General features: G+C 34.8%; 1 protein-coding gene across 1 annotated transcript in view; it reads right to left on the reverse strand.

The window, feature by feature from the left end:
* LOC116327970 (macrophage mannose receptor 1-like) overlaps positions 1-12,185 on the reverse strand; it is a 28,963-nt gene extending 16,778 nt beyond the window's left edge. Inside the window, exons 1-12 of the mRNA XM_039601945.1 lie at positions 12,044-12,185; positions 11,507-11,863; positions 11,103-11,273; positions 10,774-10,929; positions 10,436-10,558; positions 9,835-9,972; positions 9,549-9,731; positions 8,383-8,537; positions 7,968-8,081; positions 7,210-7,325; positions 5,646-5,794; positions 5,370-5,569 (exon numbers count right to left, since the gene is read on the reverse strand). Of these exons, the coding sequence (XP_039457879.1) occupies positions 5,370-5,569; positions 5,646-5,794; positions 7,210-7,325; positions 7,968-8,081; positions 8,383-8,537; positions 9,549-9,731; positions 9,835-9,972; positions 10,436-10,558; positions 10,774-10,929; positions 11,103-11,273; positions 11,507-11,863; positions 12,044-12,122 (1,941 nt within the window). The 5' untranslated portion in view covers positions 12,123-12,185. The remainder of the gene's footprint in view (positions 1-5,369; positions 5,570-5,645; positions 5,795-7,209; positions 7,326-7,967; positions 8,082-8,382; positions 8,538-9,548; positions 9,732-9,834; positions 9,973-10,435; positions 10,559-10,773; positions 10,930-11,102; positions 11,274-11,506; positions 11,864-12,043) is intronic.
* Between the last annotated feature and the right edge of the window lie 3,361 nt (positions 12,186-15,546).

Here is a 15,546-nt window from a genome sequence, read left to right on the forward strand (position 1 = left end):
TTTGAGCAGCACAAAACATTTGGGTTGTGATGATCTTTCTGAGTAAAATAACATTGGACATGTCCTAAACCAGTTTATATAGGTCCCCTGCCACCAGGAGGAGCTCAGGGTAAACCTAGTTTGTTTGTTCGTAGTGTTACTAGACTGTTGTTCTTGGTAACTTCACTGTCATATATATATATATATATATATATATATATATATATATATATATATATATATATATATATATATATATATATATATATAGATATATATATATATAGATATATATATAGATATATATTATGGAATGCTGTTTAGGAAATTATTATATATATAGAATGATTTTCTGAATATATAAAATGAAACTTGAATATATAGAATGAAACTTGAATATATAGAATGATCTTCTGAATATATAAAATGAAACTTGAATATATAGAATGATCTTCTGAATATATAGAATGAAACTTGGCGTCACGGAGGCGCTTGCGCCATCTAGTGTTTTCCTTGTTTGTACCTGCGAGGAATGGCACTATGAGCCAGTCTGCACGGAATCTTGTGGCTCAAATTCTAAGTAATGGGAGCTAATAAACACCCTGGTAAATGCATGTTCTGGCCAACCTAATATTAGTACCAGTGTACCGCATCGTACTACTGATGAAGAAATTTATTCACTGTTTCAACGTGGAAGACCAAATGCAGTGAACCTCCCCGGTCAGATAGCCCCTGGTTATCCAGCTAACGTTATGGAGAACGTGCCTTCCACATCACAGGAGTGCCCCACAACGGGTCCCATCTACAATCTTAGACCTTTCACTCGAAAGGGCCCAAGGCAGAAGAGGTAAGAACGGAACTAAATGCACTGAAATTACTAGTGTAAGGTTAGTAATTGGCAGGTTTCAATTGCTAGACTAAGCCAAGTAAACAAAAATATCACAGTATAAAACAGTGTGCAATAGACTCACAGCGTGTGACTGTGGAGACTAAACTGTGCACAACAGTTAATTTGTTTAATTGTGGAAACATGCGATTTCTACAATATTTCACGCCCGTAAACTTAATCTGCAAACCTTGTGTAAAAGCAAAGCACATAATTCAGTTGTTACAATACATAGTTTTTGGCAGTATATAATTTAATGAAACTTTTTAAAGCAACAAAAAGTACTTCGTGAATTTAAGAAAATTTTATGTGATTGTTAAGTTTCTCCACCCACCCATCCCACTATCTTCCATCATCTATCCATCCATTCATCCATCCGTTCTCTTCCACTTATCCAATTCAGGATTCCAAGAGCCTATCCTAGCTACCATTGGGCTAGAGGGTGTTTATTAATGCAAATTGGACATGTGTACAGCATGGTGTATTTTTTTTTTTAAATTAAATGTACTTCATTGATCAGAGAAGTGTGAATATATTACATGCAGAAATGTTTACTTTGCCTTTATCCTCCATTAGTTTTCCAGCACAGCTAAGCAGGTCACATTCTGTGGCTCAGTCATTCACCAAAGAAGTAATTCTCTTGCCAGACCATCTAACTGCACATGTGCCAAGGCGTAACAAAAAATCTTGGCTTTTTGAAAATGGACATATAAAATCTGCACTGGAGTTTAGCTGTGATTGGGACTCAGACAAAGTAATGCAGGCAATAAGGACTGCCTTCCAGCAAGTTGTTGAAGGATGCAGGTAAGCTTTAGATCCTTTTTCATAAAAATATTTTTTTTGTTACTTAGATTATTATGCTATTAAAGGTCAACTTTGGGTATTTCCAAAAAGGATCTATGAGCACTGATCAGATTGGACTGGATTGATGTCTTTTAGAGTTAACAAAAATTAAACCTTTTAATGTACTGTATTGTATTGTAGTCTGTTATCATTAACAAAACTTTCATATACACTGTTTTCTTCCTCCCCTAGGCTACAGATTTTGCTGGCATGCCACAACAAACTAGTTGAGCCATCACTCACTTCCAAACAGACTTTGAATGGAGACCTTGTAAGAAAAAACTGTGTCATCAGAAGTGAATTTATGTCAGACCTGACAAGGTTTTTTTTTTTTTACGTGAAAACAATGAATCAGTAAGTAATCCTGAGCATTTCAGCAAATGTATGTATGTTCATAAAATGAGAGTGAGAAAGGCAAAGATGGATTTTAACCTCCCTTAAACATTGTCACTTGTATTATGTTTTAATACATAATACATAAACATAATATTAATATTTACTATGCCATTTTGTTGAGTAGCCATACAAGCAGGCAGGATTTCACAGAAACGTTGAATTCTGACAAATGTGGTAAATATTCCTATCTAAAAGTAGGTCTAAATAAACTGGAAACCATGGTGCATTTATAAGTATATAAAAGATATATCTCAGAGAGATGTAATACTAGAAGTTACAAATAAATAACATGCTAAATGTGGGTAAAATTAAGGGATAAAAAGGTACTAATTACTAACTATACAATACTATAATCATAGCTGTACAATACTAACTGTACAATAAACAAAGACAGGACAGAGACAATACAAAGTGGATTGTGCAGTAGGTATAGAATACCAAGTACCGATGCAAGTGCTGAATTTACAAGGAACATTGTACCCAAATGTGATTTCAGTTTCACTTCAGTGTATTAAAAGCGTAGATAAATGCATTATTACCAATCCTGTTTACTGAGTACAAATAATAGACTATTTCTGCATCCACCTAAGCTTAAATTGTTGTGGTCTTCACTAACTTCTTTTTTCAACATTATGGTTTCACTGTATAGATTAAATGCTAATTAGCTTCATGTGTGACTTCCAAAGTACAGCTTAATTTTCAAAATATGCATGTTTTACTTTTGCATTAATCTTTTGGTATTTTAATGTATCAGTATACCAATAGTCCTAGTTAGAATCTCATTTTGATTTTGCATTTTCTATCTTATAGTTGAAAGTGATGTCTCTTTGGAACATATTCTTGTTTTCTGCACTGGATGTGACAGCATTCCAGCCCTGGGTTTTCTCCAAAGCCAAGCCTTGAGTTCATCACTAACTGCAGATTTCCAGTGACCAATACTTGTGAAAATATCCTTCGTATCCCAGTTCATGTAGTGTACACTACTTTCAAATCAGACATGGATTTTACAATACAGAATTCACCAGGATTTGGAAGAGCATGATGTGTATTCTCAAGGATTGTAGAAATGATGAGGATTTTGTTTTTGTCTTTCTATTTTGCATATGCATGTTTAATTTTCTTGTTTCTTGTTAATATTGTTAACCCAACATCAGATTATCAACCTGTCCAGGGTGTACTCTGCCTCTCATCCTGTGGTAGCTGGAATAGGCTAGCAACACAGATAAAAATAAGCAGAAGAGAATGGATGGATGCATTTGGTTTCAGTTTATACATATGAGGCATATTTTGTTTTTGGATTGTAGTTTATCTGTTTTCCTGCCTATATGGCATGTTTTGTCTCTGTTCTCTGACATGACCCATAGTAACATTAGATTATTTAGTACGCCTGCAGGGAGCAAAAGAATATGCCACAACCTCACTGTTACATAGAATTCAATTTTCTCAAATGCTTCCTGTGTCCAGCTATTCCACACAATGCAAAATGTCAGTGGTAATGTCATAACATACAGGTTTATCAGCCATGTTTTGGATTTCAGATACCTTTGTTTATTTTTAAATACTATAGCTAGATGTGGTCATTGAAAGATCTGCCACCCAGAGCAACTTTTCTTTATATTTTCAAATGAGATGAGTTAAGCTTTATTTCAGTGTCCCATTTGAACATTTATGCTTTACATTGAAATTCATATTAATTTTCACTTGATTTCCAGCTTGACTCACAGCTTTAAATAATAGTTTTTGTTGAGTATCTCCAACACTGCCAGCAAGTTGTCTATAAATGTGACAGACATGAAATATATAATAATATATAGCTGAAATATGAACATTATATCATCATCGCACTATATGACATTGCATTCTTATCAAATAATGATACTACTCATAATAATAATAATGATAATAATAATAATAATAATAATAACTGTTAAACATAACGTGGTTTACATTCTTTAGGGAATGTTTAAGGAATTTGTTTACTTGATTAGACAGGCTAATTGTATTTTGTTTGTTTTTTTCCTTTCCCTTTCTTTTCTTTTCTTTTCTTTGTTTTTTTAAGGTCAGTGTTGCCCTGTTACTACAGAATACTCTTTTCTTCCTCTGGGTACTGGAAATACACAAAGTGTTCTGTGTTCCTACCTTTTATGTGTCATTTTTTTTTCCAAATATCAGCCTGTAAGAGTTTAAATAAAACATTTCTCTGTTTGATAGTTAAAAATGTATAACAGATATTTTATTTAATAAAAGAATCACAATTTGTGTTTATTAACAGATAAATTAGTACATCATACCATGATATGTAACATATAGTGTGACATTTTTTTACTGTGACAAGTATGGTTTGTCATGAAAGAAAAGTATATTTTAAACACTTTATTTGACTACTTTTATGATTTATATGGCACAAAGGAATATGAAGATAAAACCAGTCTTATCAACCTTTACCTAAATAATAGCCTTGGAACTTTTTCAATATTGTGATATTTCACAATTTTTAGTGTCTGGCTAATAACCAAAGCATCTGGCATGTATAATCAGAAGATCATTCTATATATTCAAGTTTCGTTCTATATATTCAAGTTTCGTTCTATATATTCAAGTTTCGTTCTATATATTCAGACTTTGATTGTAATATATATATAATATTTTCCTAAACGGCATTCCACATATATATATATATATATATATATATATATATATATATATATATATATATATATATATATACATACATACATACATACATATATATATATATATATATATATACATACATACATACATACATATATATATATATATATATATACATACATACATACATACATACATATATATATATATATATATATATATATATATATATATATATATATATATATATATATATATATATATATATATATATATATATATGTATGTATATATATACTAACCATAGATAGATAGACAGATAGATATATAGCATATATATATATATATCTATGCTAGCTGTGTGGTGATAAACAGCCATATACATATATATATATATATATGTATATATATATATATATATATATATATATATATATATATATATATATATATATATATATATATATATATGGCTGTTTATCACCACACAGCTAGCATAGATATATATATATATATATATCTATCTATCTATCTATCTATCTATCTATGGTTAGGTATATATATACATATATATATAGAGAGAGAGAGAGAGAGACAGAGAGAGAGACAGAGAGACAGACAGATACTGTACCTTATAACAGACGTGTCTTGATGGCATCTTAATCCATCCATCTGTGCAGTTAGGTGTGGCAGTGGTTGGTGGAGCAGGGGTTAAAGCTTCCCCCTCTGCCAGGTGTTTGCAGATGTATTTTTCCTTATTGGTACAAGGTAACACATCCCAAAGGCCAGCAAAATGCCCAGTTGCCATAGCAACACAACCCTGCACATGACCTTGTGTTATAAAAGAAACTGTTAGCCGTCATTTGTGAAGGCATCTCTTAACTATAGATTTTGAGATTTTCATTACCTGGCATATTAGTGTTCCAGTGAGTATATCTTGCATAGGCATTGTTGGTCCACATAAAATATTCTCTGTTTTTCAGGTTTGAAAGACCTATCCAGAAGTGTTTCTCTGGCCTCAGTCCCACCAAGTTTATAAGGAAAGCATTATCCACCCTGGAAATGTTTACACAACTCAGATTAGAGACTGCCTGCAACTTGATACAGTGGTGTGAAAAAGTGATTATCCCCTTCCTGATTTCTTTAACATTTTTGTCACACTTAAATGTTTCAGATCATCAAACAAATTTTCATATTTGGCAAAGATACCACAAGTGAACACAAAATACAGTTTCTGAATGAAGGTGTTTATTATTAAGGGGAAAAGTCCAAACCTACATGGCCCTGTGTGAAAAAGTGGTGGCCCCCTAATAACTAGTTGGGCCACCTTTAGCAGCAACAACTGCAATCAAGCTTTTGCGATAACTAGCAATGAGTGTTTCTCAGCTCATGCTTCTGTGCAGAATTGGTCTAATTCGGCCACATTGGAGGGTTTTCAAGCATGAACCACCTTTTTAACATCATCCCACAGCATCTGAATTGGATTGAGGTCAGGACTCCAAAGTCTTTATTTTGTTTTTCTTCAACCATTCAGAGGTGGAGTTGCTGATGTGTTTTGGATCATTGTCCTGCTGCAGAATACAAGTGCACTTCAGCTTAAGGTCACATTCACCTTCGGGATGTTTTAGTAGAGAGCAGAATTAATGGTTACATTTGCCCCAGCAGTTTTCCAGATCCTGAGGCAACAAAACAGCCCCAGATCATTACATTACCATCACCATATGTTACTGTTTGTATGATGTTCCTTTTCTGAAATGTTGTTAGTTTTCTTCCAGATGTACTGGGAATCAAAACTTCCAAAAACTTCAGCTTCTGTTTCATCAGTCTAGTATTTTCCCAAAAGTATTGTGGATCGTTTTGGTCAGTAGTGGTTTTCTCCTTGAACTCTCCCATGGGTGCCATTTTTGCCCAACCTCTTACTTATTGTTTAATCATGAATACTGACCTAACTGAGGCAAGTGAGGAGTGCAGTCCTTTAATGTTGTTCTGGGTTCTTTTTTAACCTCCTGGATGAGTCACTGATGTGCTTTTGGAATAATTTGGTTGGCTTCTAGGAAGATTCACCACTGTTCCGTGTTTTTGTCATTTTTGAATAATGGCCCTCACTGTGGTTCTGTGGAGTTCAACAGCTTTAGAAATGGCTTTATAACCTTTTGCTTTACCAGACTGACAGATGTCAGTGACTTTATTTCTCAGGTGTTTCTTTAGGTTGTAGCATGATGTGTTGCTTTTTGAGATCTTTTAGCCTGCTTCACTTTGTCTGACAAGTTCTATGTAAGTGATTTCTTGATTCAACAGATCTGCCAGTAATCAATATCAGTGAAACTGAACACAACTTTGCAAAAAATGTGGTTAACCACAGTTAATTTGTGATGTAACATGAGAATTCAGAAGGGGGCAAACACTTTTTACACCACTGTATATTACCTTTTTGAATGGTAAAAATTTTAGGAATCATAAAAACTTTTTACCCAGTTGCAATATCAGCTAAGTAAGATTTTGAGCTCTTGCAGTCATCATTGGCTTCATGAAACGTCTTTGTCTCAGTCCCTACAAAGTAGCAGTAGGATCCATGTCTTTTCCAACCCTGCATTGCAGAGAAACAACAGTTGGAAAGTTATTTAAGCTTGGCTTTATATGCTGTCTTTGTGTACATATCTTTCTGTGGCAGCAAGAAGAAAAACCCCATATGCCCACTTTGACTACTTCAAAGTCAAAGTGAACTTTATTGTCATCTCTGCTATATACAGTACAGTATATAGAGAGACGAGACGACGAGGCTCCAGTTACATTCAGTGCAAAAGACAAACAATAAATATAAGAGTACACTTTAAGACTAAGGTAAAAGGATCAATAACAATTTAAAATTTACAATTTACAGTTTGATAATACTTTGTATTGTATGAGATTGCTTACTCCACAAGATTTTTTTTCCTAAAAATGCAATGACTAAATAAGATGCTAATTTAATCAGGAGAATCTGCCTGTTTTTTTTTTTTTATTTTCTTTTTCTTCTAAACAGCATCTAAATACAGTGTTTGAGGCATCATATCTTATGGGTATGCTGTTTTCCCAGCTATTTCTTGGACCATAGGCACAAAGTAGCTTTAGACAACGTACCATTTGAAATATACAACAGCCTTTATAAAACAAACAGATTACAGAATGTGTGCATTCAGACCAACCAGATGCAGACATTCTTTGGAAAATATAGGAACTGTTCACATACAGTTTTGCAGCCTGCATTCAGCTCCACTTCATCTCCAGAGGGTTCAGAGTCACTTGTCTTCATGCAGATAAAACCATGTTTCTCTTCACACACACGGTCAGCCCAGTTTCCATTCTGCAAGAATGGAAAGAACAAAATTCATGTGGAAACTGAAATTAACAACAGATAGGCAGGCTGTGGTGCATATCATAAAACAAAAGTCTCATACTCTTTCATATGACCAGGCTGGGTTTTTATTTTTAGTTTTTTACTGTATTTGTTTTGTTTGTTTGAAAAATCATGTGAATGCGATAATTCAAACAGGAAGTAACGTAGGACTCACAAATTCATACCGTAGGTTCATCTACTAGTAGGCTGAGCAGTAGCACTGACGTGTCATAATCATCAATAATCGCTCCCACATTGTGCACCTTACCTTCCCTCTGATGAGAACACAGTCTTCTTGTTCAGAGGTGACAGTTGGTTCCCTAGAGTCCCAGCTAGTGTAACTCACAGGAGAATGATCACTCCAGACAAACAGCCTCTCTCTCTTCCTGTCATTTAGTCCAATCCAGAGTTCATCAGTGGATGCTACAGACAGAAAATAACATTAATTTGTTGTATAATTTTCTTGATACATTCTGCTCATTTGCTACTCTTTACATGTTACTTTTGCATGTAAGTTTTAGACTGTTGCTAATTGCTGTCTGCCAGAATTGCTGGACTAAACAAACATTATCATATGTGAGATGTGCAACAGGGATCAGAAAACAACAGGAAGTTACTGAATGCTTATGAAGAGATAAACATAATGACCTGCCAAAATTAGTCGATTCCAAAAACTAACAACTGACAAACGGTCATTATTATAAAGAGGAAGTCTGCCTGTTGGCTGAGAAATGACTATTACCTGTTGTCAGAGAACTGGATTTTCTTAAGTTGGAGGACAGTTGTACATTGAAACTACAGCAGTAGACCCCTTTTCCAGGAAAAGATGGCTCACATTCTTATTAAGTGTGTAGCTATAAGATGTTCATTAATATCTGGGTTTGGTGTGTCTTTAACTTTTGAGTGTGATTTTCAACCCAACTTAGACATTTGCAAAATTAAGGAGAGACAACTACTTGTGACTTAAACACAAGATGAAAACTTCCTGGAACTTTAGCAATAACTTCTGATATCCTCGTGTTGGTGTTGTTTCTGGATCAACATAATAGTATTGTTCCAGGACTGAAATTGCAACTGACCAATCACATTGTTATGATGTCATAGCTTTGCAACTTGCAAAAGAAAAGGGAGGGGTTAGGATTAGAGTTGGGGGTCAGTATGTGATCATGGTTTGAGTTATGGTGTTAGGGTTAGGATTTGGTGTGTGGTGTGATGATGTTTCCACATCGCAACACTATGACATCACTGCAATGTGATTGATAATAAGGAATGTTGAACCTGGACAAACATTTCTTTTTTGATCATACCAACACAATCATATTAGATCATGTTTCAAAAATATTTAATTTAGTCACCAGAAAGAGCAGACATGTGGGGAAACTACCAACAAGAAAAGATTATGTTAAAGGAATACAAATGTTTTTATTGCCATACCATATCCAAGTTGAGAGATGATGAAGCTTTGGTCCTCCACATTACGAATGCTTACTAGGTCTCCTCCTTCTTTACGGCAAGCTTTCTGAGCATCAGACCATTTTTTAGTTTCATTACGATAAAGGTAAAAGCAGTCGCCATTGTAGGGGATCCAGGGTGCTGTACAGAATCCGGTCTCAGCAGCTATGAAGTATATGAAGAACAAAAGAAGAAGATCAAAGGAATAGCGTCGGTAAAATCATCAAGTTTTTTAAAGAGAAGAGAAAAGAAGACATTTTTTCTATACCTTCAGTAGGTGCAGCCAAAGGTCCTTCACTGTAGCAGATGTATCCCAGTTTCTTGTTGCATTTTGAACTTTGCCAAGAGTACTGAACAGCGCCATCAATAATTCCACACTTATATCCTGGATTAGAAACTGGATGTCCTAAAGTACAGTGATGGTAAATGATACTTGTCACGTATGAGATGAGACTCGGCAACTTTCCATTCACACGATTCTCCAGATATTTAGAAACACGCTGTGTATCGTGTATAAGCATTTTAGTTTTAATGGAAATGATGTAGAAGCCTATGATTTCTACCCAAGAGTGACAAGGTTATGTGACACACAACGCCACCGCAATAATTTAGCAGTTGTTGAAATTGCTGACCAATAACAAGTTCTCTGATTATTGCTACATCTGCAGTGTGGCTGGCACGCCCATGTGGAAGAAATTTATGAGAAATAGGGAAAAAAATTCTTTACTTGCTGACAGATAACATTTCTTATATTAAGAAAACAGATGCCAAACATGATCAAGATGAACTGCTGAGGTAATTTAACAATAGTAATATAAATTATCATCAGAATGGTAACACAAGCTCCTGAAACTTGAAAGAAAACTTACCTGAGTCCCAATTCAGATATGCATAAGGATTCCCATTAGACCACTTCCACACATAATCTAAATCCTGGAAGATCAAACCAACCCAGAGCTTGTACTCCTGTCCCCTATTTGCCCCTAATAGTGCTGTCAGTAGAGTTTAACAGAGAAAAGAGACAGAGAAAACAAAAAGTTACCAAGTGTAATACTCAAAACATAATCATCAGCTGGAGCTGTGTCTACAGTCTACAGACCACAACAACTTGAATGTTTCAAGTTTTAGCTATTTTAAACTCTCTCAGCTTAAATGAATCGTTTGGTTTTCAATACATTCAGTGTACTGTGGAGATTTGTTACCTTACCTGAAACATAAGCTTGCTCGTGAGGATTGCTGATACTGAGCAGGGAGGCACCCTGCTGTTTGCAGCTGGCGTCAGCCTGATCCCAGGTCAGCGCTGACTGTGTGTTGAGCTGATAAGATGCTCCTGTTGTGGGGTCTTTGTTCCAGGTTTCTTTGGCTGTGACACAAAAACAGTCAAAGTATTATAGTATTGCACTGAACTTGTACCGCAAGATGGTGTTTCTCAACATTTTTATTTGGGTGTCCACATCCAAACACAAATTCAGGTGGTCTGCTTATACAGTAGATTATTACTCTGAAAACTTGTATTAGAATTTATTGTGTACTTACAGTTAGTTGGGCAATAACCCCAGAGTTCATGATCATATTTTGTTTCAACCGCACACCATTTACGGTTCCCTGGAGAGTCAAATGCAGTGCACTCCGAGTACCAATTGCTTTTGTAGAAGAAAGGAAACATGCACGGCCTTCCAGCTGCATTTCCTTCAATGGTGTAAAGTTCTGAAGGACCAAAATAAGGAACACGTTTAAGAAAAGAACAAAGAATAGCTTGAATAGTTTAAGCAAAATTATACTTTTATCATCTTGTAATCATTTGACACACTATCTTTGCATTACAACTATTTTGGAACTAAATATGAAAATCTTCAAATTTACTATGCCACTACTATTATTTCCACAAAAGTAATCATGATTTACTTTACAATGTTTTTTTGTATTAATATTTCAGTTACCTGTATATGTTCTTGTGCAAGCACCACTGGAAGTCCCAGAAATTGTAAGGTGGCTACTGGGTCCGACTTTATTTGAGAGCACGGCCGAGTTATCAGCAGTGAGGTTAATGTAAAGTTCTTGGCCTTTGAGAGCGATCACAGTTTCATTCTTGCATTCCCACTTTTGGAGCTCACTGGTTTCATCACAATCATAGAAGTTTACTTCACTGCCCACAGTTTTCCCCTGAACACCCAGGCACTTCTTCTTATACTGAACCAAAAGTCGATCCCCAGATGTCCAGCGCATGGAAAAACAGAAGTTATTTAATTTTACCAAACAAAAGCCAGTGGCCCTGTTAATTAGTTGAAATTGGGGATCTGTAGAGAAAAAATATTGAAAAACAGTACTGGTGGTGATGTATAAAACAAAGCATAGGTTATAGAGGGTGATAGAGAAATAGAGGGCATAAGAATCTTACATATAGCACAGACAGGCAGGACGTTAATTATGCTCTGTAAAAGAGTAAAAGAATAAAATTAATAGTTGGATTACCGTACCATTTGAAGCCAAACAGAAAAATGTTTGGATAAGAAGCACAAAGGCTGTAGAAGTTATCCTCATTGTTAGTATTCCCATTCCTATGTCTTATATTTTCATATAAGCTACTTACACAGGACTGAAACATAGGGTGCGAATGATTGTCGACCATGACTCTTTATATCATCCTGTCTTGCCTCATCATGATGGGTGATGTTGCACAAGAAAAGGGAGGGGAAAGTTATTGTGATTTTTGCACAACTGAGGACAACTGAGCAAACAGTGTAGATAAATAACCTTGAAACTCTTTGGATGAAATAGTAAAAGTAAAAAAAAAGTTAAAACTTATAAATAAATGTAAGTGAGCTCTCTAACCATGATAGATACAAACTCACTCACTAAGTCACTAACTCACTAACAAATTTTCCCACGTGTGGGACTAATAAAGGTTATCTTATCTTAACTCAACATAAAGTTGTGGTGTACAGTATTTTCCAAAAAAAACACTAACAACAAAAATACAGAATAGTTTGTCAAGTAGTCATCGGGGTAGATATCAACATGAAGCTAGGATTTTTTTTGTCATCAGAATCAGAAATACTTTATTAATCCCGGAGTGCTTCATCAGTTGTGTTAGAAAGATGCAGGAACTCAAATTGTGATTTAAGCACAGCCAAACATAATTTGCAGCAGTGACTGATAACTGCAAGCATTGGGTAATAATTGAAAAAAATTAAACTTTAATTTTGCTGACCATCACATTATGTTGCAATGAAAAATTGTGCAATTATTTAAAAGGTTATAACTCTAAATAATGTAAGTGCCAGTGTCCTCTACAACTAACTCACAGCCCAGCAGAAAAGCTTCCTGTTGTGAATCAGAACATTGTCAGGAAAAGGGAAGGACATAAAATTCTCAGTAAACAGTATAAAACTTTCTCAATTTGTATCTGCATATTACTTCCTTATTGGGTTTAGAATTTGTAGTTTCAGATTTCAAACAACAGTGCAGATCACCACAAGCTGTGATTTGTACTCCAACAACCTCTGTATCAGTGATGCTTGTAAGTTTAACAAACTTAGCAAATGCTTGCTCAATAAAACGGTTTCAACAGTTAACAGTCTGATAAAAAAAAAAGACTTTAAGCTAGTTTTATGTTCTCATGTAGACCCACCACGTTTCCTCGAATCTCTGCATCAGAGGTGGCGAGGTTAAAGTTGACATGTCCCATTGAGCTCCAATAGTGACATAAGCAGGATATTTAGCAAGCTGTAATTTTTACTCCCAAGTTTCAAAACAACATCTCTGGTTTTCTGTTGTAATAAACACAATTGTCTATACATGTCAAGACTATTAAGATGGCTGATAATACACTCAAAAAAGTTTTGCACTCAAACTCGTTTTAATGAGCACTGAAATAAAACATGTACAAATAGATACTTGACATATGAAACTCTTTATCTACAAATAGCGTTTGACGTGTAAGTAAGTGAAAACTTTCTGGATTTAGACTTTCAATTAGATCTTTGTCTTCTGTGACTTGTGTCATTGTAAGTTTAGATGGGTGAACTACTGTATGTAAAAACACTTCCAAATTGTTTGAAATGCTATGGTGTGCAAGAAAAGGCTATTTTACTCCCCCTCTTTAGCAACTACCCTCTTCTGATCACAAGTGATGTACTTATGCCCTCAGACATGTCAGAGTTACCATTAAATAGAATGACTTGGCCCGGTCTTTAATGCTTATTCAAAAAGGGGAAGTTCCTATTTTAAAATGATACTGTGGAAAAAAACTTTCAAGACACTACTGTCAAACGAATAATCTGTACTATCCAAATAGCATAACGGAAGTCACATTATTTGGAATCCAAGCTCCACAAATATCCTCCCCAAAGAACTTAATTGTTTAGGAACATACATCAAAACTTTAAATAAAGAGAATGGCAAAATATTGTAAAGGTCAGTTTTTACCAACAGAGAACCTTTGCTAAATTAAAGCAATTTATATTATTAAAGGTCTTAAAAACTGTTATCCATTACTTTATCATCTCTCAGACGGACTATTGCGAGACTCGGCATGGGGAAAATAGGAGGACAGGAAAAACTCAATAACTAAAAGATCGAAATGAAATCATAACCTAGGCAAAGGTAATATCCAATCTGAAACTACAATGTCAAGCACAAATATATAACAGCATGTTTCATGCTTTTTCCTATTTTCAAAGCATATTGCTTTGAATTTCCTGCCCTGACACTTTACTTTTTCCTTTTGTAACTTCACCATTTTGTTTGCACATTCTCCAGATTTCCATTTTACCAATGCATGCAGTTATGTAGAGGCTAATGTAGGAACCAAAGATGAAGGACAAAGATGATAAGTGATATTTTTAAATGAGTTTGAGTAGCTTTTTTGTTTTGGGAGACTTTTATTAGTTAGAAAATTGAAACTGATCAATGACAAAGTAACTTCCATCTAAAATTAAAAATATACACGCTCATGTGATTATAACTGGTAATTTGCAAGGGGTGAATGTGTGTGTCATGTAGCAGAATTTGTTTTAGCTACATATTTGCACTCAGGAGCATAAATTGTAGTTTGTGAGTTCTACTTGAACCCAGTGAGAATTGATAAGGAATTGAATCGATAAGCAATATTGATAACGGAATCGGAATTGCCGAATTCGTATCAATTCCTATCACTAGTTCCAGGTGAGATCAGTGATGGAAATAAGATCGTTTTGGTGTGAGTGCTAACAACAAAAGAGGGTAAGTCATAACCTGATGTGAGTCTCTCACCAATTTGCTCTGTGCATGCATATATGATTGCTGACTCACACATGCATCAATTTCAGCTTAATCTGACTTTTATCCTAACCATAACTAAAGCAACAAAAGCCAGCATTTGTGCAATTTCAATGCTATTGCTGGTTAATTACACTAGTATACAGAAGTATTATTGCAGTATTGCAGTTACAGAGACAAACATGACCAGTGAGAATTATTTTAATGTTTTTTCTGATGAATGAAATAGTACCAAAATCTAACTCAAAAAACAAGGTACAACATTTTTTTATATCGTGTTTAACAAATTAGACCACCACCCAGTGCAAGGTTTATGCCACAGCTACATTACTGGAATGACCAGAATTGTTTTTCATGTTTATGTATTGCTTAATCTACCAGTATGTGCAAGCTCTTTATTCAAATATTTTAATGATGAAATCTAATATTGTTATTATCCATGAATGTTCAAATGTACAGATTTCTAAAAGATTTATGCTTTCTTGTTTTTATGTGGTCTGATTAACTTGTTAAGCCCAGTACAATCATAAGCCTACTATACACTGTAACTGTGGACAATATGTAACAGCTATAAACGTAAACACTACTAATATATACAAAATTCATCCCATCCATCCATTGATTCTGTTCTGCTTATATAATTCTGGGTCACGGGGAGGCTGGAGCCTATCCCAGCTACCATAGGGCAAGAGGCAGGGCACACCCTGGACAGGACCCCAGT

Source organism: Oreochromis aureus, linkage group 18, assembly GCF_013358895.1.
Source record: "Oreochromis aureus strain Israel breed Guangdong linkage group 18, ZZ_aureus, whole genome shotgun sequence".
NCBI lineage: Eukaryota > Metazoa > Chordata > Actinopteri > Cichliformes > Cichlidae > Oreochromis > Oreochromis aureus.